Raw genomic sequence first — 24,966 nt, 5'->3', positions numbered from 1 at the left:
GCAGTCCATGGGGTCGCAAAGAATCGGACACGACCGAGCGACTGAACTGAGAGACTCCGCTCTCTTCCGGCGCTGGCTCCGGTTGACGAGCCCGGCCCCGCCCCCAGCGCGCGCCCAGAGCCCCGCCTCCCAGCCCCGCCTCCCAGCCCCGCCCCCAGCGCCCGAGCGGAGACCCGCCCCTCTGCCCTGCCCCGCCCCCGGCGCGGGCCTGGAGCCCCGCCTACCCACCCAGCCCCGCCCCCGGCGCGGGCCCCGAACCTCGCCCGGCGGGCAGGAAAGGGCGGGCTCGGCGCCGGCGCCCGCGCTCGCTTCTGCCGGAGGCGTCGGGCGGGGGCCGCGCGTGACCGGCATGAGCGCGCTCCCGGGCCAGTGACCGCGTTGGGGATGGACTGCGGCTCCGTCGCGGCCGAGAGGCCGAAGTGCCCGCCGGGCCGCCGGCGGCTCCTGCTCCTCCTGGCCGCCGGCCGCGCTGGAGGCCCGGGCGGCCGCGGCATCCCCGCGCGCCGCCTCCTGCCCGCGCTACCCGGCGGTCCCGGGGCGCTGCGCCCCGGCGCCCGGGCGGTCCGCGGCGGCGCGGCACGTGCCTCCCCGTTGCTCCTCCTCCTGCTGGTGCCCTGCCCGCGCCGGGCGGCCGCGGCCCCGCGCCGGCCGCCGGCGGACTGGGAGCGCCCGCGCTCCGGACCCCCGGCGTCCCCGGGCTCCCCGGCCGGGCGCGGCGGCGTGTGGAGAAGCCAGCCGGGCCTGGCCCCGGGCCTCGCGGGTGCGGCGGGCGCGCTCCCCCGGTGCCTCGGCCGGGTGGCCGCCCTGGCGTCCTCCAGGAGAGGTGAGGGCCGGGCCGGGGCGGCGGGAGCTGGGCAGGCCGACCGAGGTCGCCGGTCTTCTCCCGGGCGGGGGACTGTCCGGTCACGCTGTCTGGGCCACGCGCTAACCTGGGCTTCCCCAGACGGGAAGGTCCGATCCCTCCGGCTGCGGGCGCCGGGTGTCTGGCGCAGGTTGTGACTGATGGCTGCGGGAAGGCGGTGCGTACTTCCTCAGATCCCCCGGGTCGGGTGCACACACGGCGTGTAATAGGCTAGCGATGGGAGGCGCGAAGCTACAGGAAACGAAGGGACTGTTTCACAGTTTAATTTCAGACCCTCTTTTGGGTACGTTACTGTGCCTGGTATTTTTCTAAGTACTCAGGGTGTATCGGTCAGCAAACTCTTTTCCTTCTTGGAGCTTAATTCTAGCAAAGGAGATTATATGTATATAATATAATAACATGTTATAATATACATAAGTATCATATATAATTATATATATGTATATAATAACATCTGATCAATGGTGTCGGAAAAAATAGAGGGGGTAAAGGTTGAGAAGTGGAGTGGTCCTCCAGTTACTCATTTAAATGGAGTCCTCGTAATCTTTGAGAAGTTGGCATTTGATTAAATTCTTTGAGAACGTGAGATCAATCACTCCCCTGCATGAGATGAGGAAAGTCTAAGCAGACTCAGTGTGCTAGACTGAAAACTGTTGATTAAAAAAAATATCATTTGGGGTAATCGTTATTTATTAGCAAAAGTCCAACTTTGGGGAGTCTATACATATACATCAGCAGCTCTTCCTAACCACACTGATGGCTATTTGAAAAATGTTTTCCTCAACAGAAGTGCTCGGTAAATGTTGGTTGCTTCTGAAATTTAAGAATATCTTTGGCTGGGCAAGAAACTGGTTAGTTTCTTGCAAAGCGTGAAGGAGAGTTGTGTAGGAGACTGGGAAATGAGTAGTCAGCTGTCAGTGTGCTGCAGTAATTGTGAGTCTTCATTTCTGTACTTTGCCTTTTGTTGCTCTTTTTTTGACAAGCTAGTAACTTGTGATTTCTTTTCCTCTCATGATCCCATCAGCTAATGAGAATTTTGTTTCTTGGTCTTCAGCCTAGTGGTCTGTTTGGTGTCCAGGATTCTCTGTAGAGCTACTTAGACCTAAGGGTGATTTATGAATAGGAACTTTGTGCTTCTTCCTCTGTCTAGGACTAACTTTGGGCTTCTTTTGTGTATGCTTTTGATGTGCTGAAGGTCCCCAAAGGAGAATTACATATCATAGCTCAGTTTCCTTGTTTCCTGGTTATTAATTCTGGGAATTCATAGTTCTTGGACCTCAATTTGTTGTCACAATAAAGAAGGAAAAGTGGGCCAGAGCTGCTTCTGGTGCCAGAGTACTGCTGTGTCTCTAGGCCCTGCTCTGTGATGGAGGCAAGATGGACTTCACCTTCCATCAGCCGGGGTTGGAGGGTCAAGTGGCACATAACTAGGCCATCTCCATTTTTCAGCCAATAATATTTATTTAAAATAAGCTTGCAGTATTGTTTTAAATTACATGAATGATTATTGTTATTAGAAGAAAGGAATTTGGGACTAGAATAATCGTATCAAGCCAGTTCTAGACACAAATATATTTGAGCTCTCTAACCCATGGAACAGTCCAGCACTTTTCTGAAATGGGTGGGGTGGCCTGTAAAGAGCTCTGTAAGAGGTACATTCATTCATTCACCTGCCATCCAGTTAGGGCTGTTCTGTGTCCGGGTCTCTTCTCATAAAGGCTGTTTTTGCCCATGGCTAGCCATCTATGGGGTCGTGCAGAGTCAGACACGACTGAGGCAACTTAGCAGCAGCGGCAGCAGAGATAAAGGATGAAAAAAGAGGTGCCAGATTTAAGTGACCTCACTTATGTGAAAAGGGAAAACCATAGATGAAGAGGAGAAATTAGTTCATCTCAAACTTTGTTTGTAGATCTGGATCTAAGAATTCATACAGTTGGATATTTTGTTAAGTTATTTCTGGCCTGCAATGTACCAGGACCTCTGCTAAATGCTAGTGATACAAAAATAACTGACTGGACACTCTTGGGGAGCTTGGAATGAAACACAGACATGGAAATAAATGTAGTAGGTGCTATGATAGGGTTGTCTGTCCTGGCCTGAGAACAGAGATAAGGAAGGAATACAGGCTGCTCCCTTACCTGGGAGGAGTTAGCAGAGAGAACCTTTCAGGGTAGCATAATGCCCCGCCCAGAGCATAATGGATTCCAAAGAAAGGCAATGCAAAAGAATGCTCAAACTACCGCACAATTGCACTCATCTCACATGCTAGTAAAGTCATGCTCAAAATTCTCCAAGCCAGGCTTCAGCAATGAATGAACCGTGAACTCCCTGTTGTTCAAGCTGGTTTTAGAAAAGGCAGAGGAACCAGAGATCAAATTGCCAACATCTGCTGGATCATGGAAAAAGCAAGAGAGTTCCAGAAAAACATCTACTTCTGCTTTATTGACTATGCCAAAGCCTTTCACTGTGTGGATCACAATAAACTGTGGACAATTCTGAAAGAGATGGGAATACCAGACCACCTAACCTGCCTCTTGAGAAATCTGTATTCAGGTCAGGAAGCTACAGTTAGAACTGGACATGGAACAACAGACTGGTTCCAAATAGGAAAAGGAGTATGTCAAGGCTGTATATTGTCACCCTGCTTATTTAACTTATATGCAGAGTACATCATGAGAAACGCTGGGCTGGAAGAAGCACAAGCTGGAATCAAGATTGCCGGGAGAAATATCAATCACCTCAGATATGCAGATGACACCACCCTTATGGCAGAAAGTGAAGAGGAACTAAAAAGCCTCTTGATGAAAGTGAAAGAGGAGAGTGAAAAAGTTGGCTTAAAGCTTAACATTCAGAAAACGAAGATCATGGCATCTGGTCCCATCACTTCATGAGAAATAGATGGGGAAACAGTAGAAACAGTGTCAGACTTTATTTTTTTGGGCTCCAAAATCACTGCAGATGGTGACTGCAGCCATGAAATTAAAAGACACTTGCTCCTTGGAAGAAAAGTTACGACCAACCTAGATAGTATATTCAAAAGCAGAGATATTACTTTGCCGACTAAGGTCCATCTAGTCAAGGCTATGGTTTGTCCAGTAGTCATGTATGGATGTGAGAGTTGGACTGTGAAGAAGGCGGAGCGCCGAAGAATTGATGCTTTTGAACTGTGGTGTTGGAGAAGACTCTTGAGAGTTGCTTGGACTGCAAGGAGATCCAGCCAGTCCATTCTGAAGGAGATCAACTCTGGGATTTCTTTGGAAGGAATGATGCTAAAGCTGAAGCTCCAGTACTTTGGCCACCTCAAGCGAAGAGTTGACTCATTGGAAAAGACTCTGATGCTGGGAGGGATTGGGGGCAGGAGGAGAAGGGGACGACCGAGGATGAGATGGCTGGATGGCATCACAGACTCGATGGACGTGAGTCTGAGTGAACTCCGGGAGCTGGTGATGGACAGGGAGGCCTGGCGTGCTGCAGTTCATGGGGTCGCAAAGAGTCGGACACGACTGAACGACTGAACTGAACTGACCACACTGTCAGATTAGATGAAGAGGGTAAAAGGGATGCTTAAAATTTACCAGTTGAGAAAGGGAAGCAAGCCAAGCTTAAGGATGGAGTACAGAGTCTGACAGTGTGGGAAACAGAATAGCTTAGGTGGCCAGAACAAAGGCTAAAGGGGTGAGCGGGCTAAACTGGGATGAGCTTTGTGTGCCTTGTCAAGGGCCTTATACTGTAGGCGAGTGCTGCTTTGAATCTCAGCAACTCTCAAGTTTTTTTGTTTGTTTTGTTTTTACTGTTTGACACACACATACAAAAGTAGTTGCTGCATTTTATGTTTCGTTGGTCTGCAAACAGTGCTTGGTACAAAGTGATTATTGGTTCTCTGGTCCTTATCTTGGTACAGACTGTGACTGCAGCCACCCCACTCTTTCCAGTAACTTGGGAACCACTGCTGTTTTCTTACAGAAAAGCATCAGATCTGTAGGGTCCTGTCCATGTCACATTTTTGCTTACTTGGAATTTCCTTTGAATGTTTAGGGGATGAGAATAGAATTGATCAGCTGACGGATGTTTAGGAGAGCTACTGAGAAAACTTTTCAACCCTGAATTAATAGATGACTATTCTGTCTTCTCTCGCTCTTCTATACCTGGCATCTTAGGAAAGTAAGAACAAAGATGTAGTAGGTTTTTATATTCAGTTCAGTGCAGTTGCTCAGTCTTGTCTGGCTCTTTGTGACTCCATGGACTGCAGCACGCCAGGCCTCCCTGTCCATCACCAACTTGTGGAGCTTACTCAAACTCATGTCCATTAAGTCGGTGATGCCATCCAACCATCTCATCCTCTGTCATCCCCTTCTCCTGCCGCCTTCAATCATTCCCAGCATCAGGGTCTTTTCCAGTGAGTCAGTTCTTCACATTAGGTGGCCAAAGTATTAGAGTTTCAGCTTCAGCATTGGTCCTTCCAATGAATAATCAAGACTGATTTACTTTAGGATGGACTGGTTTTTATATAGCTACGTTTATTACATTTAATTGAAAGATTTTTATTTTATATTGTCCATCTCTCTTTTGCCGTCAGTTTTAGTAGGCTTGTAAGAATAAGAAACTATTATGTTTAAATGGCCTTTCTTGATAAAAATTACAAGTTCATTTTGCAGTTGTTCCCTGTCATTTTAAAACTACTTTTATGGTTTGTGGAATACAAAAACCAGGAAACCATTACTATGCTGCCTCCTTCAAATGAGCACCAGGAGGGACTTCCTCGGCTGTCCAGTGCTTAGGACTCCACCCTTCATGTAGAGGGGCTGCAGGTTCAATCCCTGGTCAGGGAACTAGGATCCCACATATCATGAGGAGTGGCCAAAAAAATTTTAAAAATCAAATGAGCATCTTGAAACAAATTTGCAAAACAGGTTGGATCTGTGGTTAAAACACAAAAATTCATGTAACAGGTAATATATGAATTGTTAGAACATGTCTGCCCAAAGGTAGACTTTTATAAAGTCAAGGAAAGAAAACTACAGACAAAAATCTGTTATGAAAATACTAGCAAACCAAATCCAGCGATATGTAAGAGGGAGTCAGCGCCATGACCAAGTGGGCCTCCGTCTCAGGAACAGCAGGTTCACTTATCATCAGAAAATCAATTTGTGTAGCACACCACATTCACCGTGTAAAGGAGGAAAACCACACAATCATGGAAAAAAATGAAGAATTTGATGAAATTCCATAATCCATTCGTGACAAATCTGGATCAGAAGCAATCTGCCTCACCTGATTAAGGACATCTGAAACACCTGCAGTGAACTTCATACTTCATAGTGAAAGGCAAGATTCTTCTTCCCCCAAGGTCAGGGACAAAGATCTCCTCTCACTATTCAACTGAACACGGTGCCAGAAGTTCTAGCCAGTACAGTTAGGCAAGAAAATGAAAAGGCATCCAGATTGTAAAAGAAGAAGTAAATGATCACTATTCACAGATGACATGACCTTGTACATAGAAAACTCTAATGAATTCATTAAAATACTTTCACAGCTAATACACAAATTTAGCAAGATTGCAGGATACAAGATCAATATACAAATTCTATAAAAACAAAACTCAGTTGTATTTTTATATACTAGCAATGAACAGTCTGAAAAATCTAAAGAACAACTCCAGTAACAGTAGCATCAAAAAGAATAAAATCCTTAAATTTAACAACAAAAGCACAAAAGTTATATTCTGAAATTATATATAACAGTAAAGGAATTAAAGACCTAAATAAATAGACATTCCATGTTCATGGTTGGAAGACTTTAATATTTTTTAGATGGCACTGCTTCCCCAAATTGACCTACAGATTTAATGCAATCTCTGTCACAGTTCTAAGGAGCTTCTTTGCAGAAATTGATACGATATAATCCTAAAATTTATATGGAAATGCAATGGACTCAAAATAGCCGAGACAATCTTGAAAAAGAACAAAAAGAACTCACTTCCTGGTGTCAAAACTTATCACAGAGCTACAAGTAATCAAGAAAATGGGGCACTAGCAGATGGACAGACATACAGATCGATGGACTAGACTGGAGAGTCCACAGATAAACGCACCCACTTAAGATCGGTTGAATGTTTGATGAGTCACAAGACAGTTTAAAGGAGAAAATAGTGCTGAGAGAACTGGACATCCACATGTGAAAGGATGAAGTTGAACCCCCGTCTCACACCATATACAAAACTGTCTCAAATGGATCAAAGACCTAAATGTGAACACTAAAACTGCAAAACCCTTAGAAAACAGATGTCAATCTCTGTGCTCACATCTGCCAGTGGCTTCTTAGTTGTGACACCAAAAACAAAAGGACCAAGAGAAAAAGATAAATTGGACTTATCTTAAGATTAAAAAAAAAAAAAAACTCTCAGTAATAAAAAGATAGCCCAATTTTTAAAAAATGGGTGAAGGGTCTAAAAGTATATTTCTCCAAAGAGGTACAGATGGCCAGTAAACACACGAAAAGATATTCAGCATCATTAACTGTCAGGGAAATGCAAATCAAAACCACAGAGAGATACCACTTGACACCCACTAGGATAATTATAATTAAAAAAGACAGATAATAACAGTGTTGAGGATGTGGAAAAATTAGAACCTTCATACAGTTAGTCCTTTAACTGGTGACGACGTTAAAAAAAAAAACAACTGGTATATCTGTACAATGAAATATTACTCAGCAATAAAAAGATACTGACATAGAACACAGTGGGGTGAACCTCGAAAATACCACTCTGTGTGAAAGAAACCAGTCACGAGATATCATATACTTAATGATTCTGTTCAAATGAAATGTCCAGAGTAGGCAAATTCATAGAGAGAGAAGATAGATTAAGGGATTGCTGAGGTTGGGGAGCACGGAGTAGGGAAATGAGAAAGGGTAGCTAGAGGGTCTAGGATTTCTTTGGGATCGCTGAAAGTATTCTAAAGTTAGTTGTGGGTCAATTGCACAGCTCTGTAAATATATTGAAAACAACTGAAGTATGCATTGCAAATGGGTGAGTCATATGCATGTGAGGTGTGTCTCAATAAAGCCGTTGTTAATTTAAAAAATAGGCCTTTGAGGTGTGCCCCTGCGTTTTTGTGGGTTTTTTTTATTTTTTTCCTGATGCTGAGTTGCCTTTGTTTGCCATCAGGTCCTGTTTTGAACCACAGTGTCCTTTCCTTTCTAGAGCTGAGCCTCTGTGCTGGGAATCTGCAGCTGGACAGCAGAAGGAGAGAGTTCGCCTCTTCTGGGAACAGGAAGCTCTACTTTGACACCCATGCCTTAGTGTGTGTGCTCGAGGAGAATGGTAATCCTCTGCCAGTGGTCACTCGGTGTCATCGAGAAACACTGTACCTCACGGCTTCCTGATGGTCTCACCTAATTTCTCATATTTCTCTGTGACTTTGAAGTCTACAGGTTGCCTTTTGATCAGTCTCCATGTTTTTAAGTTCCTTGTTTTTTTTTTTTTTTTTCTGTTTAAGGGCATTTTTGCTTCATCAGTACAATTGAGACTTTTCTCCTACGTTTTCTCTTTGTCCAAGTGAAGTGTATGTTTATAACATCACTCTGGAAGTTAAAGATTAGTGTTACAGGTTAAAAATTAGACACAAGCCAGCAAAACTCAGGAATGGCTCCTAGGACAGCTGTCTAAGGCTGGAAGGGACAGTTTTATTCCTGTGCATCTCGTGTGCTCTAAAACCTTTTGTGAAATTAAAATGTTGCAGAGCAGCAGTTAGTGATCGTTTCAGCTTACTGTGGTTTTAAAAAAATATTCAGACTGACATTTTCTCTTACTGCTCTTGAACCAACTGATGTAAAAGATTACTCTGATATGTATGGCAGGTATTGAAAGTACACTTAGTATATAGGTAGCCGTCTCATATTTAATCTTGTCTAGACAGATGCACCGGAGAAGGCGATGGCACCCCACTCCAGTGTTCTTGCCTGGAAAATCCCATGGACAGAGGAGCCTGGTAGGCTGCGGTCCATGGGTTCGCTGGGAGTCGGATGCGACTGAGCAACTTCCCTTTCACTTTTGACTTTCATGCATTGGAGAAAGAAATGGCACCCCACTCCAGTGTTCTTGCCTGGAGAATCCCAGGGACGGGGGAGCCTGGTGGGCTGCCGTCTGTGGGGTCACACAGAGTCGGACACGACTGAAGTGACTTAGCAGCAGCAGACAGATGCAGAATGTAAGTTTAATACATATTATATTGATAATTCTTTAAACCGTGAACACATATACTCTCACAATCAGAATCTCAGATACCATAGCTTATGCCTTTGAAATACATCAGTCTGTGCTACAGTACAGTCATCTATCCGGTTATGCATGTTCATATCTGCAAAGCTGCCCTGTGTTAATGTGCTTTATCTACCCAGAACACGGTGATGGGGTGAGTCCTTCTGTGCGTACGTGGGTTAGTTAGCGGCTCTGGTTTCAGGCTCTGTAAGCTTCCAGCTGCGTGGCCTCACAGTCTTTCTCCCTTCTCAGTTCCCAGCCGCCCACCTCTGGAGCATGGGTGTACTAAGAATTCCAGAGAGCCCTTGTGAGTGTTAAGCAATGTCCTGAATGCACGTTGGGAAAACTCACAGGCTCTGTGATAATTTTTACAGCTTTTTCATCTCAAACTTGAAACAGTCAGCCTTTTCCACCACGACTTCTTTCTACTCAGAATTTTAGAAAGAAAAGTAGAAGTAAGAGGGGCATCTAAAATTATCTGGATAAGCAGAAGTCTTTTTTCCACTTTTCTTTTTCTTTCCTTTTTTCTTTTTCATGGATCTTTTGTATTCGAAGCAACCAAAAAGACATTCCAGAGATAATAGGAGCGTATCTACATGGACTAGATGTCTGACGTGTTAAGAGGACGTCATTTATTTTGTTAAGCATGACTGTGGCCAGGTAGCTGCTGTGGACCCAAAGCCTTTCTCCCATGAAAGGTGGGGTTTGTTTCTCCTGCCTTTCAGAATCCATTTATTTATTTTTGACAAAAATAATAGATGTTGAATGTTTCAACATATGGAGTTCCTACTTTTCTTGATTTAAAACCCTGGCCCGTGAGCATTTGCCTATTTCAAAGCCAGCGATGTAAGGACCCCAGTGGGTGTAGGATGTGAAAGTGCTTACTTGGATGATGGCTGGGTTAGGGTAAGAGCAGGAAGGACCCCTGGGGGAATGCTCTGTCCTTTATCCTTTTTTATCCCCTCTGGAGTTATGGCTCCTGATTCATAGAACTTCCTCTGTCCGTAATCTCACTGGCCCTGATTTTGTCCCACCTCCCTTTCCTGTTAATACAAAGAATTCATTTGGATCTGGTATCCCAGAAGTTTTCAGGCTTAACTTCTCCCTATTCTTATCCTTTCTCCTCCTGTAGGTGGTTCTAAATTATAAGGCTGTAAAGTTTCTCTCTTTTCTTATCAGTGTAAGTCCACTTTGGTTTCTCTTTTTCTTTTCTTTATAATCCTCAAGCCTAATTATGTTTAATTATGAACTCTTATTAATAAATTTTAAAAATTGCAAAGACTTGTTGATTTTTTAAAATTAGGAAAACAGAAAAGAGCCAAGAAAAACTGCTCTGAATCCCAGTCAGAGCTAAACTGTTAACATTTGAGTGATGTTTTTTTGCTAGCTGTTCATGACCCACACATTAAAAATAAAAGGATTTTGAATAAAGTGAAAAGAATAGGTTTTTGGAGATCTTTTTGTCTTCTTTGAATTTGTTTCTTTGTTCTTTTTCAGTATAGTCCCATGCTTAATCTCATCCAGATTGAATCAGGTATAACTTTATCCAGACAAATATGCCATGAACTAATTATAAGAATCAGTACATTCTTCTGAAGTTCTTATAGATGAAAGTATTTAACAGAATTATATACCAGGTACTTATGCATCTTAAATATTTAAAATTAAGCATTTTAATTAGAATTTTCAATGTGAAATATGTTAGTACCTATAGTTATTAAGAATAGTAGCACTGCTAAGTTGAGTCTATATAATTCAGTTCAGCATCATTTATTGAATATAAAAGAATATATTCTTTCCAATTTGGGCTTTCCTCGCTAGTGATTGAGGAAGATTGTGGAGGAAAAAATGTAAGAACTGATTTTGTCTTTAAATTAACAGCTGAATTATTATATAGCCATTGACTTGCCCAATTTGTGCTGGAAATAAACTTTCTCTACTTGATGTAATTATTTTTTACTAATATATACACTTTAAAATTGAAGAAGTCATATCCATCGTAGAAAATTAAGACAATGCAGAAGAAAATAACAGCTACCTAGACTCTTTCATAAGTTACAAAAGTAATAACTTGTATAATATCTGTATTTTTGAGTCTTGCATCTTTTCACTTGACCTTGCAGAGCAGATATCTCCTGTCATTAGACATTCTCTGAAAACATGGTTTTTGACCCCTAGGAGGGACGTCAGAGCTCAGTCAGCCCCACCCCTCATTTTACATGAGGAAACAGTCATGTAAACACTCATGTGTCCAACTTGTCCCAAGTGACAGATAGATCACAGCCTGTGACTAGACTCCACCCTCTTGCCATGCTAAACTTTCCAGCTGCTTCTAAATTCAGACATTCACCTGCAGGTGTAACTTTGTCTTTTCTCCCTTTCAATGAAGGATTTTTTTTTTTTTAATTGATTCTGACAACTATGGTCTCCTGAGTAATTGTCTTTGTGTGTTTGCCTAGGGTTTACTACTCAACAAGCAGAAGTCGTTGTATCTGCCTTGATGAAGATCATGGAGGCCAACATGGATATCATCTACAAAGATATGGTCACCAAGATGCAGCAGGTAGCTTTGCTGGGGCTCGTGAGCAGATAGAGCTAGTGGGCCACCAGGGAAGACCCAGCATATAGCAGTTTTAATATAGACGAGAGGCAAATGGCTAGAGTGGCATAAAATATATTTATTCAGAGCTGTTCGTTAAACTTCTATAGAATCATTAAGTTTGAAAACTAACTCTTCTAGTCAGCTATGCAGTGGACATGCGTTTGAGCAAACTCTGGGAGATGGGAAGCCCGGCCTGCTGCAGTCCGTGCGGTCGCAAAGAGACAGGCACAACTGAGCAATCGAACAACAGAATGCTTTCATAAATGGAAGTGCAGCCCGAATTGTAGCTGGCAGTTCCTCTGACTGCCGCTATTAACCGTGACTCATCTGGTGCTGATACTGGCCTATAGTTCTTCCTGTTTTCTCATTTGGAGACGGAGGAGGACGTTGCTGAACCTCTTTCTACGTGCCCATGTCCTGGTTTCTCATTAAGATGATCTCAGGTTGAGGTGGTAGGAGGTGGACTTCCTAGGCCAGATGAGGTTTATATGTTTCATTTTTCTTTTCCCAGGAGATCACTCTTCAGCAAATAATGTCTCAGATCGCTAACGTGAGAAAAGATATGATTATTTTGGAGAAGAGTGAATTTTCAGCCCTCAGATCAGAAAATGAGGTAAAACTAAAGAGCCACTCGTATTTATCAAGTGCTTTTCTATTAGGATATGGAGGTATAATGCATGTACACAAAAGTGTACAAAGAAGTGTACACCTCAGATGAAGAAGTGGTCCTTGACTGGCACCCCAAGACGTGCCGTCACCCACTGTAGTCACTCCTCCCCCAGCCAAAATCACTGTGGCCAACTTACATGGCCATTAACTGGTTTTGCTCTTCCAGAACTTTATCAGTGGAATCACAAGTGTGTCTTGCAGCAATAGGTTACTCTATTCCATCGTTCATAGTATTATCAGAACATGCTCCGTTATTCTACTGGGATCCATACTAGAGTTGTTTCCAGTTTGGGGTTATTATGAGTAAGTGCTGCTGTAAAATATCTCTTCAAGTCTTACGTGGGCGTATGAGATCAGTGTTTAAATAGGTACTGTCTCCGCATCTTCCTTTTGTTTTCAGTCCTATTTAGAGTCCCGTGAAGGAAGTTCATTTATCACCTGTTGGTCTTGATCTTATAAGAACCCACCTAGCAAACAATTCCTTCTTTTGCTAGAAAAAAAAGATAAAGTTTGAAACTGTCTTGAAGTCATTTATTTGAGGGCAGAATTAGTTAAAAGGAAACTTGAAAGAGATACTAAAGCATCTCTGGAGGGAAATGAGACTGTTGAAGACAGTTGTGTTACTAATTGTATGTGGCCTTCAACATGAATTGAAAGCCCTCAAGACACACCATGACTATAGTACCATACTGGCACGACCAGTGATCGTTTCTGCCTCTGAGACTGTTCAGTTATCGTTGTGTTCTAAACGTGGCTAAATTCATGTTGAATAGAGGAAAGAACTTGAAGAACTTGCTCATAGATGCATGTTGTAATATATGTTTATTACCAAGTTTTATGTTTTTCTTCTAACCTTCCAAACATATCCTTGACTGACTTCTTTTTAATATTTCTTTAGAAAATAAAACTTGAGCTCCATCGGTTAAAACAACAAGTAACGGTAAGATCCTCATTCCTGTTTGCTTGCTCGTTCATAATTACACAAGTTCAGTAATAAATATAATGTCCAAAATATTTATGTGTTCTTAAAAACTTGCTTCTGTGTTAAATATTTGTGTGATATGTCTCAAAAGTACATATTGGAAGATTTGACTGAGAACATAGCCAAAGAATAAGTTACTGATGTCTGTAACCAAATCCATTAAGAAAATTGTGATCCAGAAGGAATGAAGTCATTTTTAAATAAAATTTTTCTAAAACAGCCACATGGAATCCTTACATTCTCTTAGGAGAGACTGTCTTTAGAAGAATTACATGTGATTTTAAAATGCTGACTGCAGGGGTCCAACCCCAGTGGATCCAGGGTAATTCGAAGTGGGGGTGGCGTGGCGAGGAAAAACTTATTTATTTAGAAATATAAAAAGAGATTAGGAAGAAATAGTATAGTAGGAAAATTTAGTGGAGAAAAGAGGCTGAATAACTTGGTTTACGTGGAAAACTAATAAAGTTCCAAGACAAGGAACTTGCACCGTCTACGTTAGGCCACCGGCGCCCACTTGGATAGCAGAGGGTGCCCCGCCTTGGGCTCCCTCTCGCATGGGTCTTAGAAGCCGGGGCAAGTAAGTACACTCAGAGAGCCTCCACGCCCCAGATGGGAATTCAGCCTGAAAAGGAGAGGGAGGTAGAGGAAGAGAGAGAGAGATTCGACACGGGGGAACCCAGTCTTTCCAGTGACTTGCCCCCCCTCTATTGTCCGGAAAGGCTTTTTATACTTTGGGTTATACATAAAGATCAATGGATAATACAAAATTATGCAGCGTCAGCAGCCCTGACTGCTATCGAGACCAGGCTTTCTCTCTGCATACTTAGCTGTATACACAAGTCTTAGGTGATTTACATCATCTTCCGGCCAGAAGGCCAATTAACATTTTACGGCCCTTTTCTGATAAGGGTCTGTCAACCAGAAAACTTAAAAGTGTTGTTCTTTCCAAAGTCTGGTACCACTCTCAGAAAGCACTAAATAAAGTTACATTCTTACATAGCAAGGACACAACAATTTATAACAATGAAAGAGGAATACAGTGATTTATAACAAAGAGAAAATTAACTGAAAAGTCTAGTGTTACTAACATCAAAACTACTATATTCCTTTTTCTATATCCCAATTACATTGATTAATATCCTTCAGGTGCCTAAAAGATAAAGAATGTGGAGGCCTGGCAGCAGTCATTGACTCAACAATGAAAACCCATCACCAATGTAATTCTTAGCTGTTTAGAAAAGGCTCTATATCTTTAAGATGCTTTAAGCTTCGTGCCTCTCGTGGTTGGGGGGCTGTAAATAATCACAAGTTGTAAAAGTCCGGGCAGACCGGTCAGGTAAGTTAGAAAGCCATCAAAGGAGTTTAAACTGAGACATTCTTTTTATATGCAGGAGACTGTTAACTGGAGCTCTGAGTTAACTCTTTCCAGAGAAAGGTGGTCGGGGACAGCCCCTGTTATGTCAGAAGAGTGGAAAGCACAGTACATTAAGGCAGGCAGACTCTGGTTTTGGGGGGTAGATGTTCAGGAAAACCCAGGGGGACCCCTGAAGCCAGATCACGCCTTTTCATATGTCAGGCTTCCTTCCTCTTGACCTTTGCCATGGGCGGGATTCCTCATGCTGGCTCCCGGCAGCTGGCTCATGCCAGCTGCTTGATTTTTTTAAGTGGAAAGAACATTGGTGTTAAATAAGAAAAAGGTTTTGATGAGTGTCAGAAAGCTTTATTTGAACCAGAATCTAATATTTCACTTGAGTCCATCTCTGCTTCCAAAGTTGTCCAGAGAACAGCTTGATTCATAAATTCTACAAGACGACTGTATTGGGAATCTTGATGTTAAAAGCAATAGTAACCCGCTGTCATCTGACTTCAACATAAAAGGGGATTATCTGTATAAATAACCAGGAAGTCCCCACAGACGTGGCTTAACCAGTCTCTTGACCTGACTCGTCTCTAGCTCCATCTCTCCACACACCGCCGGCCCCTACCCTCGACCCCTCCGGTGAAGTAGTGGAGACAGTGGACCCAGGCTCATGTCCACACAGGCTTTGGATCTCTTACTTTGGATTTCTTTCTGTCTTTGATGTTTGCCCTCCCACTAGGATGAAGTGATCAAAGTCCGAACAGATACCAAATTAGACTTCAATCTAGAAAAGAGCAGAGTGAAAGAACTGGTATGTTTCTTTATTTAAAAATAGAACATAAATTAATTTCTTTGCAAGACGGAACATTTGGTCAAGTCTAAGGTTATTTACAGGTCATAAGTACTGTTAAATATTTACCTGTATATGATTGTTACACATGGTGTTTCTTTATTTCAACTGTATTTTGGATTAGGACTTTAAAAAGTAACATTAAAATTAAAATCTTGGTCAAGTCAAGTTTGAATCTTGTTTGTTTCAGAGATACTAAACTATTTGTCACTTAGACATGAATAAATTGTTTTATCTTGATCTCTTTGATATTAACTTAAATCTCCACTGGTCCTGATTTTGCAGAAGTTAAGTTGATTATCTGACTTGGATCATATTAAATTATAAATATTAAATAATGTTTTAAAATTAAAAATTGAGGGTTTGAAAACTGTTTCCATGTAGTGTTTTTAATAGAGAAATCTTAATGAGTTTTTTGCATTGTTTTGAAATGCAAATTCTAAATGATTCTTTAAGTTACGCTAAATTGAAATTTTTAGTTAGGAAAAATAACTGAAAAATAAAACTTTCATTACCAAAAAGATACCACAAAATATGGGTTGTGTATAAGCAGAAGGGATATATATATTTTTTGTTGTTGTTGTTTACTTGCTAAGTCATGTTTGACTATTTTGCAACCCCATGGACTGTAGCCCGCCAGGCTCCTCTGTCCGTGGGATTTCCCAGGCAAGTGGGTTGCCGTTTTCTTCTCTAGGGGGTCTTCCCGACACAGGGATCAAACCTGTGTCTCCTGCATTGGCTGGCAGGTTCTTTACCACTGAGCTACCAGGGAAGCCCCCATATGATATGCAGAATAATTATTATGCCAGTGTTACCTGCCTTTCTAGTCTTGAAACACTTTTAACCATGAAGAGGAAATCACTTAGTATTGCTAAAATATATAATGATCACTAGCATATGACTAGTTTCTAGAAGATGAAAAACTCCTTTGGTTACCTTTGCCCTTAAGGGTTATATATAGGCTTAGCAGGAATTCTGAATCCGCTTGATGTAGGACGATGCCTTTAGCAACGAAGTCAGGAAGAACTAGATCTCAGAGATCGGGAGATGTGGGCTGTGAGCATGGATTAAAGTCAGTCCATTTGTGTGACTTATTAACCTAGCTGAGAAGTCCTTTTTGGAAATCCTAAATTCAGATTACTCTGAAGTGCAGGACAGCAGTCTACTAGTCTGCAGCTAGCATGAGTTTAACTTGCACTGAGGAAGATGAGCTATCCAACCCTCTCATTTTGTTTAATACGCTTAGAATACTGTTCCAACAGCATTGACTGTGGTGATATTTACAGCCAGTTTCAAATGCAGTACAGCCTATAAACTGCTTTGGGGTAGAGGGAGATGGGTCCAGATAGATGCTACTTTTATAATCATGGCAGTGTCGAGATTTAGTCTTTCCTCTTGTGGCTGAGTCAGTATTAGTGAAGGCTGGAATTTTGAGGGATGCAGAAAATCCCATTCCACCCTGCCCTCTGGTGGTAATCTGGTGCATAGCTCTCTCTGAAACCCTGGAGATGAGCATTCTTTGGTCCTGCAAGTAGTTCTTGGTTTGGGGTTTGAGTTGTTTCTTTTAACTCCTAAGCAATGCTGTTTTTATACTCTATCCCCCTGGTAGTCATAGGGGGTCATTTATAGCTATAAAGTTTCTAGAGACTTCAAAAGCATTAATTTCCCCCCTATAACAAGTGTTAGTTTATTGAGGATTTTTTAAATTCTTCACTTAAATTACAAATTTTTATTTGCCTAGACAAATCCTAATGCCTACCACTAAGGAAACATGCCTGATTTTGGTTTCAGTATTGACAGAATCACACAGTCATTAATAGCAAAAAAGGCAAGGTATCATTTTAATTCTGAGTAGAACTAGTCAATTCCCTTAATAACATTGGATTGTGACAATGCCCACATGGATTTGTCTTTTGTTTTTTGTTTTTGTTTTTTTCAATTAAAACTAACATGTGATGGTGTAGTGTATTTCTTGAATCTGTGTATTTATGTAGTGTTTTATAATCAGAAGGCAGCATCTGTGTCACAGAATAATAATCCTTGAATTTATTTTTTTCCCAACTTTATGTCTTTTCTCTTTTGTCTAAGCTTCAAATAGTGCCAATTTTGTTTGTAGTTAAGATGGGATAGCTTAAATTGAATTGTTAACCCTACTTTTTTCAACCCTCCCAAAGCTGAAAAGCCTGTGACTCAGCATCCATCTAAATTGGTCCCAGGCAATGCTAGCATAATAGTGGGAGGGACTTAGAGACATCACAGCAAAGAGGTGAAAACCAACCGAGAGAGAGGTGGAAGATGACAAAAGGGAATCTAGATGTTGAAGCAATGAGTGAATATAAACAAGATTTTAAAAAGGTCAAAAGGAGAAAGCAGGTAGGCTGCTTTATCCTAGGGGTGACTGCTCATGGTACATATTCTTGGAAGTACTGAGACCAGAATATTTAAGGTACCAGACAAGGAAGAACGGAATAAATAAAGGAATAAATCAGAATCTAACCTGTTACATGTTTGTTTCAGTATTCGTTAAACGAAAGGAAGCTGCTGGAAATAAAAACAGAAATGGTGTCACTGGTAAGAAAAGATTTAGTTCTCACCTTGCAAAACTGAAACTCTACCCATTAAACGCAGTAGCTCTTTCTTCCTCCTGCTGGCTACCATCATTCTATTTTCTGCCTCTGTGAATTTGACCACTCTCAGTCCCTTGTGTAAGTGGAATCATACAGTATTTGTCCTTTTGTAACTGGCTTATTTTGCTTAGCTTTCCGTCCTCAGGGTCCATGCATATTGTAACATATGTCAGAATCCCCTTCCTTTTTAAAGCTAAATATTCCCTTGTATGGACATACTACATTTTGATTATCATTATGGCCATTGTGAATAGTGCTTTAATTGTGGGCTTGTGGATATCTGTTGGAGTCCCTTTTTTTAATTCTTTTGGGTATACATACCCAGAAGTGGAGTATCATGGCAATTTTTTGGTGCTTAACAAAGTACTTATTTTAATTGAGGAATAAATAAGGAATGGAGTTGTTATTGTTGTTGTTTTACTTTATTTTTAATTTATGGCATGGATAACTTCTTTTCTGTCCTTATTACCTGCGACCTCTGAAACCTGGAAGAGACTTCCATGAGAGAATACTAAACTCATCCTCTGGAATATTTTACTTGTCCATGCGTTTATTTCCTTATTCATTATCTGAACTGTTCACCACAGGGGACTACTTACTTGCCCTGGGATTTTTAGGAAGTATTTCCCATGCTTTTATGCATTCACATTAATGAAGAGTTACAAACCTTTATAACAGCCAAACTCACTACCCTTTGGGTGTTAACTATGTATCTGGTTTAACTATTATATTTGGGAAAGAACTCATAAAGGCCCTTGGTATAGCCATGCCTCATAATAAAACACTTGGTATTTGAATTATAAAAGAAGAAAACTTTTTAAAAATATGAATAGAAATAGTGTCAGCAAGCACTGTTGCTTTTAGATTACCTACCTAAGATTCCATTCATTTTTTAAAGCATGTTTTTTTTAATATAAATTAATTTATTTTAATTGGAGGTTAATTACTTTATAATGTTGTATTGGTTTTGCCATACATCAACATGAATCCGCCACAGGTATACACGTGTTCCCCATCCTGAACCCCCCCTCCCTCCTCCTTCCCCATACCATCCCTCTGGGTGATCCCAGTGCACCAGCCCCGAACATCCTGTATCATGCATTGAACCTGGACTGGCGATTCGTTTCACATATAATGTTATACATGTTTCAGTGCCACTCTCCCAAATCATCCCACCCTCGCCCTCTCCCACAGAGTCCAAAAGACTATTCTATACACCTGTGTCTCTTTTGCTGTCTCGCATACAGGGTTATCATTACCATATTTCTAAATTCCATATATATGTGTCAGTATACTGTATTGGTGTTTTTCTCTCTGGCTTACTTCACTCTGTATAATAGGCTCCAGTTTCATCCACCTCATTAGAATTGATTCAAATGTATTTTTAATGGCTGAGTAATACTCCATTGTGTATATGTACCACAACTTTCTTATCCATTCATCTGCTGGTAGACATCTAGGTTGCTTCCATGTCCTGGCTATTGTAAACAGTGCTGCAATGAACCTTGGGGTACACGTGTCTCTTTCAGTTTTGGTTTCCTCAGTGTGTATGCCCAGCAGTGGGATTGCTGGGTCATACAGCAGTTCTATTTCCAGTTTTTAAGGAATCTCCACACTGTTATCCATAGTGGCTGTACTAGTTTGCATTCCCACCAACAGTGTAAGAGGGTTCCTTAAAGCATGTTTTGAATACCTTTTATTGAGAGGAATTCAGAAGGAGGAGGTATATTCATTGCCATTGAGAACAGACCAGCTTCCTAATCTTAATCTTACTTGTAAAGCTGCCTATAATTTATAAAAGCTTTCTTCTATCAGTAATTGCACTTGATTCTCTAAACAGCCTTTGTGAAGACAGGGCCAATGTTACTTTTTACCTTTGTTTCAAACTGAAGGAAACAGGCCTAGAGATAGCTAAGGCCCTGACTAGCAGAATATAGCATGAAGCTATTCGAACTCAAGACTAAAGCCCAGGTCTCCTTAATCTGACCATGGGTGTATCTTGATTGCACCCTGTCGGGAAGGGACTCAAGGACAAATCCAGTGTGGTTTAATGCTGTGAATCTCTTTGTTTTAAAAGCACGCCCAGCAGGATCGGGCCGTCACACAGACAGACAGAAAGATAGACACCGAGGTTGCTGGCCTGAAAACCATGCTTGAGTCGCACAAGCTTGATAATATTAAATATTTAGCAGGTAAGCCGTCTTACATTTAGATAGTTAAAATGAGCTGAAAATAAATCTTAAAGTTTTTTGGCCGAGCCACACACGATCTTAGTTCCCCGACCAGGGATCAAACCCACGTGCCCTGCGGTGGAAATGCAGAGTCCTGACCACTGGACCACTAGGGAACTCCCAAGATAAACGTATAAATTAAGTCACAGACAGATATTGCGTTTCATTGATTCTAGGACACGTTTTTCGTGCTTTAGCATCTCTGAAATTAGAAGGCATCTTACAGTTTCCAATAGATAAAGTATCATACTATTAATGTCATTTTTTTTTTCCTTCTTTGTAAAGTACCTGACTTTCTTTACTACTACTCATGGCATCTTAAATTTGATGAGATGCTATCATCAAGCTGTAGTTATTGGTAATTATTTTTAGTGACATTCAAGATGGAATATTTTACACATAGTGAAGTTGTGATCTTTCTACTTCAGTGGGTGACACTTCTTATAAGGAGTTATTTTGCTTTCGGAATTTTTGAGCCAAAAGAGGGAAAAAGATTCATGTACCAAAAAAAAAATTACCTAACCATTATTTTAACTGAAATTTAACATTCTGTATCAATATTTTGAAGTAGAAGAGTATTTAAACGTAGAATTTTGCTCACAAAGTTAAAGGGTGCGTCCCTCTGTGGTACATGTGCCTTTACTTGGCTGCTGCTAAGTCGCTTCAGTCGTGTCCGACTCTGCGACCCCATAGACGGCAGCCCACCAGGCTCCCCCGTCCCTGGGACCCTCCAGGCAAGAACACTGGAGTGGGTTGCCGTTTCCTTCTCCAATGCATTTACTTTGTGACCACAGAATTCTTGTGATTCTATACATTTATTGAGAAGTTTCCTTGGATATTGAACACATTTGTACTTCAGAGATGACGATATCAGATGTGGGGCTTTTTAATAGGAAGGTGTTTCATGGAGCGTGGCACATCAGTGGACAAGCCAGGTTTCTTGGGTTTTACTTTCTTAGAGGATAAATGCCTGTTTTGTTTTAATTTGTTTTGTTTTTAGTAAAATGATGTTCCTGCAAGTAACTTTTAATAGAACTAATACTGTGCACAATTGTTCTTTTTCTTCCAGGATCTATATTTACGTGCCTAACAGTAGCTCTGGGATTTTATCGCCTGTGGATATAATAAAGTGTCTATTTAAAGAGCATTCTATTGTTCTGCCTTAAGAACATCAGATTCTTGCTGTACTTTTTTCTCATTTCTAATTATAATGCTGATTTTTAAATTTAATGTATATTATTTATTTTATGCAAATGATGGACAAATAACCAAGGCAGAGAAGTAAGAAATTTCAAAACTGCTTCTTTCATCTCTTCTATTTAGTTAACTTTATAGCTCTGAGTGGTGGACAAGGCAAGGAGGACTCCACTCCCCTGGACCAGTGAACTCAGTCTAACTTGCAGGACGTAGCAAAAGTAAATATGTGTATAACGCTGTAATTTTAAATCTTCTGTCTCATCAAGGATTTGGGGTCTCCATGTAAAGGCACGGAAGCTTTACTCAATGCTGAAGAATCATGGTAACCAAACCAAGAGCATCGAATCTTCTTCACCTGCTGACCCAGACCCTGACATCAGCCGGTCCCTGTGTTAGAGGCTGTGTTTCAAGTCCAGTCAGTCGGTAGCCTCATGCTACACTGTACTTGACACCAGAGAGAGATTTTTTTCTTTTGGTTTCCATTATCTTCGTTATTATTCTGCTTATTGTTTATGTGCCTTCCAGCTGGAAAATCTTGTTGCCTAATGAAGTATTATGATTAGGATGGAGACTGTCCCAGCCTCCTGGTGTGCAGACTCCCTCTGCCTCCTTCCCCCTCACTCGGTCCCTCCTCCTCTCCCTCTTGATTTAAGAGCTATCATCATGCTCCAGGGATGACACTGTCTCCCCAGAAAACATGCTTACTCTCAGCATGGAAGTCACCTTCAGTGTGTGTGATCGTCACCCTAATGGCCTTCATCAGCTTTGTACACGATACAAGGGCAGCACAAGGCATAATGTCTGTAGCAATACTGGGATAGTTAGCCAGTGTAGGTACTGCTCAGAAATATCTTTAACGAAGATGCCTTTGCCTATTACAAGCTCAGGTCATACGCTTTGAAATTAGAGAACTGTCCTGCCAGGTATCAGCCTAATGTGGGTTAATTTCTTTGGTTGTTAAAGACATTCTCATAGCGACCTTACCTCTGCATTTAAAACAGATTACTAGATACAGCTAGGGGGTGGGGAGGTTTGGAAATGCACATTCTCGTCTTACTTGAATGACCTGCACATGAAGAGAATAAGCATTCAAGAAATGATGACATCAGATGTCTCCTTCCTGTCTTTCTCACACGTGCGTGTGTATATCTGTGTGTATGTGGTCCAGTGGAAAAACCTCATAGAGACTTCTGGATCACACTGGTAGAATAACGTGCCCATCATCACTCTTCCATCCACAGTGGTGACTAAGTTGTCCTCTGTCCTTTGGATGCCATTTCCAAACTTTGTAAGTCTTTGCCTTGTTTGAGAATATTTGTGTAACTTAAAGAGTCTGAGCTCCAGATTAGTATGAAAATCAAATACTTTGGCATTCGTGGTATCAGTTTCAAAGTGAAAAATAATCTTTTTTCAACTAAATCCAAAGTTGTCTTAACTGCCACAAAAGATACTTTATCAATATATTCTTTCCCTTTCAGAGAAGGTTCTCCAGAAAATCCTGTTCATTTAACAATTGCCCTAAGTATTAGAGAGTGAAGTAAGTGACCTCCCATTAAGCCCACCTTTGCAACATAACTGATTAGGGAGAGCCAGAAGGAGGATGGAGCACACGCTCCAACAAACTAAAGTCCCAGGAGGAAAAAGCACTGTCCGCAGTCCTGTTTCAAAGCGAGTACCAATGCATTCGCAAAGTGACCTTATATTCCGATAAAATATTGTTTAAATAACATTCAGCTGGATGACTTTCTGTCCTCTGCCAAAAGTATTCCATGTGACATTCCTCCTAGTGAGGGTGGGCGGTACCCACCTGTCACTTGGTCCGGGCTGTCACTGGCTGCAGTGGATTCCTCCAAAGTACCAGCCCACGCCTCCCCAACCTTGGGGAAAAACGAACTCTGCTCTTGGTGGCCTGGACTGCCGGTTCGGGACCGTGTTCTCTATTTAGTCACATATATTCTATTTGAAAGCACAGGAGCCAGAAATGCAAGTATACCCTTGCCAGCGCTCACCCAGCCGTCTGTGAGCCTGTAAGTGGCTGGGGCTGGATGCTGTGCGACAGTTCCTAAGCTCAGCTGACTTAGAGGAAATTCGGTATTAGCACTCAGAAGGGAGAAGATACCTGATGAAACTCCCTGCGTCTAGCACATGGGGGAATTGGCCATAGCGAGGTCCTGAAGATCACCCCTCCAGGCACAGGTTCCTAACCCTGAATGTCAAGTGGCTTGAGTCCTTATTTCCAGTTCATGCACGAACCACTCAGAAGGTTCCTCCGTACCTTCTCTACACTCCCCTGCTTTTAATCTTTTTTAAAAGAGCTTAAACTGCAGCCTGACTCCTTTCCTGTTCCCTTCATCAGCAAGCCTGTTTGTGTGCATGGTTCTTTAGAGAAAATGTGAATTCTGACTTCCTTGCTGGTCTCAGCCCTCCTCTAAGTACTTTTCCAGCTCAATAGCTAACAAAACTACAGCTGAAGGTCTTCGTCGTCTTTCCGCTTAAGGATGTCAAGTACCAGTCGAGAAGTCTCTGGTTCAGGAAGAAAGGCTTGACTCAAGCCAGCCATCTTGCTCTGAGCTCTTTGAAAACCAAACTCCTGAGCCGCAGGGTCTGTGGCCCAGCCTCGGCCGTGTCCCTTTGCTGCCGTGCAGAGTGACGAGCTCTTCCTTCTGTCCCAGGTTCCTCCGCAGCCTCTCCTCCTGCTAACTAGCTGTGTCAGCGTTGGCAGGGACCTCTCTCCCCCCGATATGCCGTGTTCTGAGAATTTTGGCGTCATTCCTGAACAAATGTCGTATAGACAGCACTATGGAACTCACGTCTCGAAAACTGGCTCTTAACATACGTTCATCACATGTGTTGTGACTTTGCTGACACTGGAGCAAAAACATGTTAATCAGGAGTGATTTATTCTTTATAGGAAATGTTTGAGCCTGTTTAGCCTTTTATCAGGGTTTCATTTGGAAAATACCAACCTTCCTGCGGATTTATAACTTATGCTGCTCTCCTTATAACCCAAATCATTTCTTAACCCTTTCATTACTTAAGCAAATATCTGGTTACATTTTACTGTATAACAGAGGGGGCCTAATATTCTTATGATCTAAAATAAAATATTTAATTCTCTGTGATTAGAGTACTCTTCTGTTTGTTCACATTGTGAAAAACTAGAACAGCTTATGCCTACACTGTTTCTGCTGTTTTTTTCCTTCCAGTTGTATATGATAACAATGATGTGTTATTTTAAAAATCTAAAACCTGAACATTTGGATTTGCATACAGGATACATTTGAAAGTGGTTATCTGATTTAAAAATAAATTTTTATTCCAAAGAC

At 41.7% G+C, this 24,966-nt stretch overlaps 1 protein-coding gene across 1 annotated transcript; it reads left to right on the top strand.

The window, feature by feature from the left end:
• Positions 267-24,966, top strand: MCUR1 (mitochondrial calcium uniporter regulator 1). Its single transcript, XM_018039134.1, has 9 exons — positions 267-823; positions 8,067-8,186; positions 11,582-11,685; positions 12,236-12,337; positions 13,292-13,333; positions 15,475-15,546; positions 18,103-18,156; positions 20,290-20,404; positions 21,513-24,966. The coding sequence occupies exons 1-9, from the start codon at positions 385-387 to the stop codon at positions 21,566-21,568; spliced, it is 1,104 nt and encodes a 367-aa protein (XP_017894623.1). The 5' UTR covers positions 267-384; the 3' UTR covers positions 21,569-24,966.

Source organism: Capra hircus, chromosome 23 (genome assembly GCF_001704415.2).
Source record: "Capra hircus breed San Clemente chromosome 23, ASM170441v1, whole genome shotgun sequence".
Taxonomy (NCBI): Eukaryota; Metazoa; Chordata; class Mammalia; order Artiodactyla; family Bovidae; genus Capra; species Capra hircus.
The sequence above is the reverse complement of the archived record's forward strand: the minus strand, read 5'-3'. Positions and strand labels throughout refer to the sequence as shown.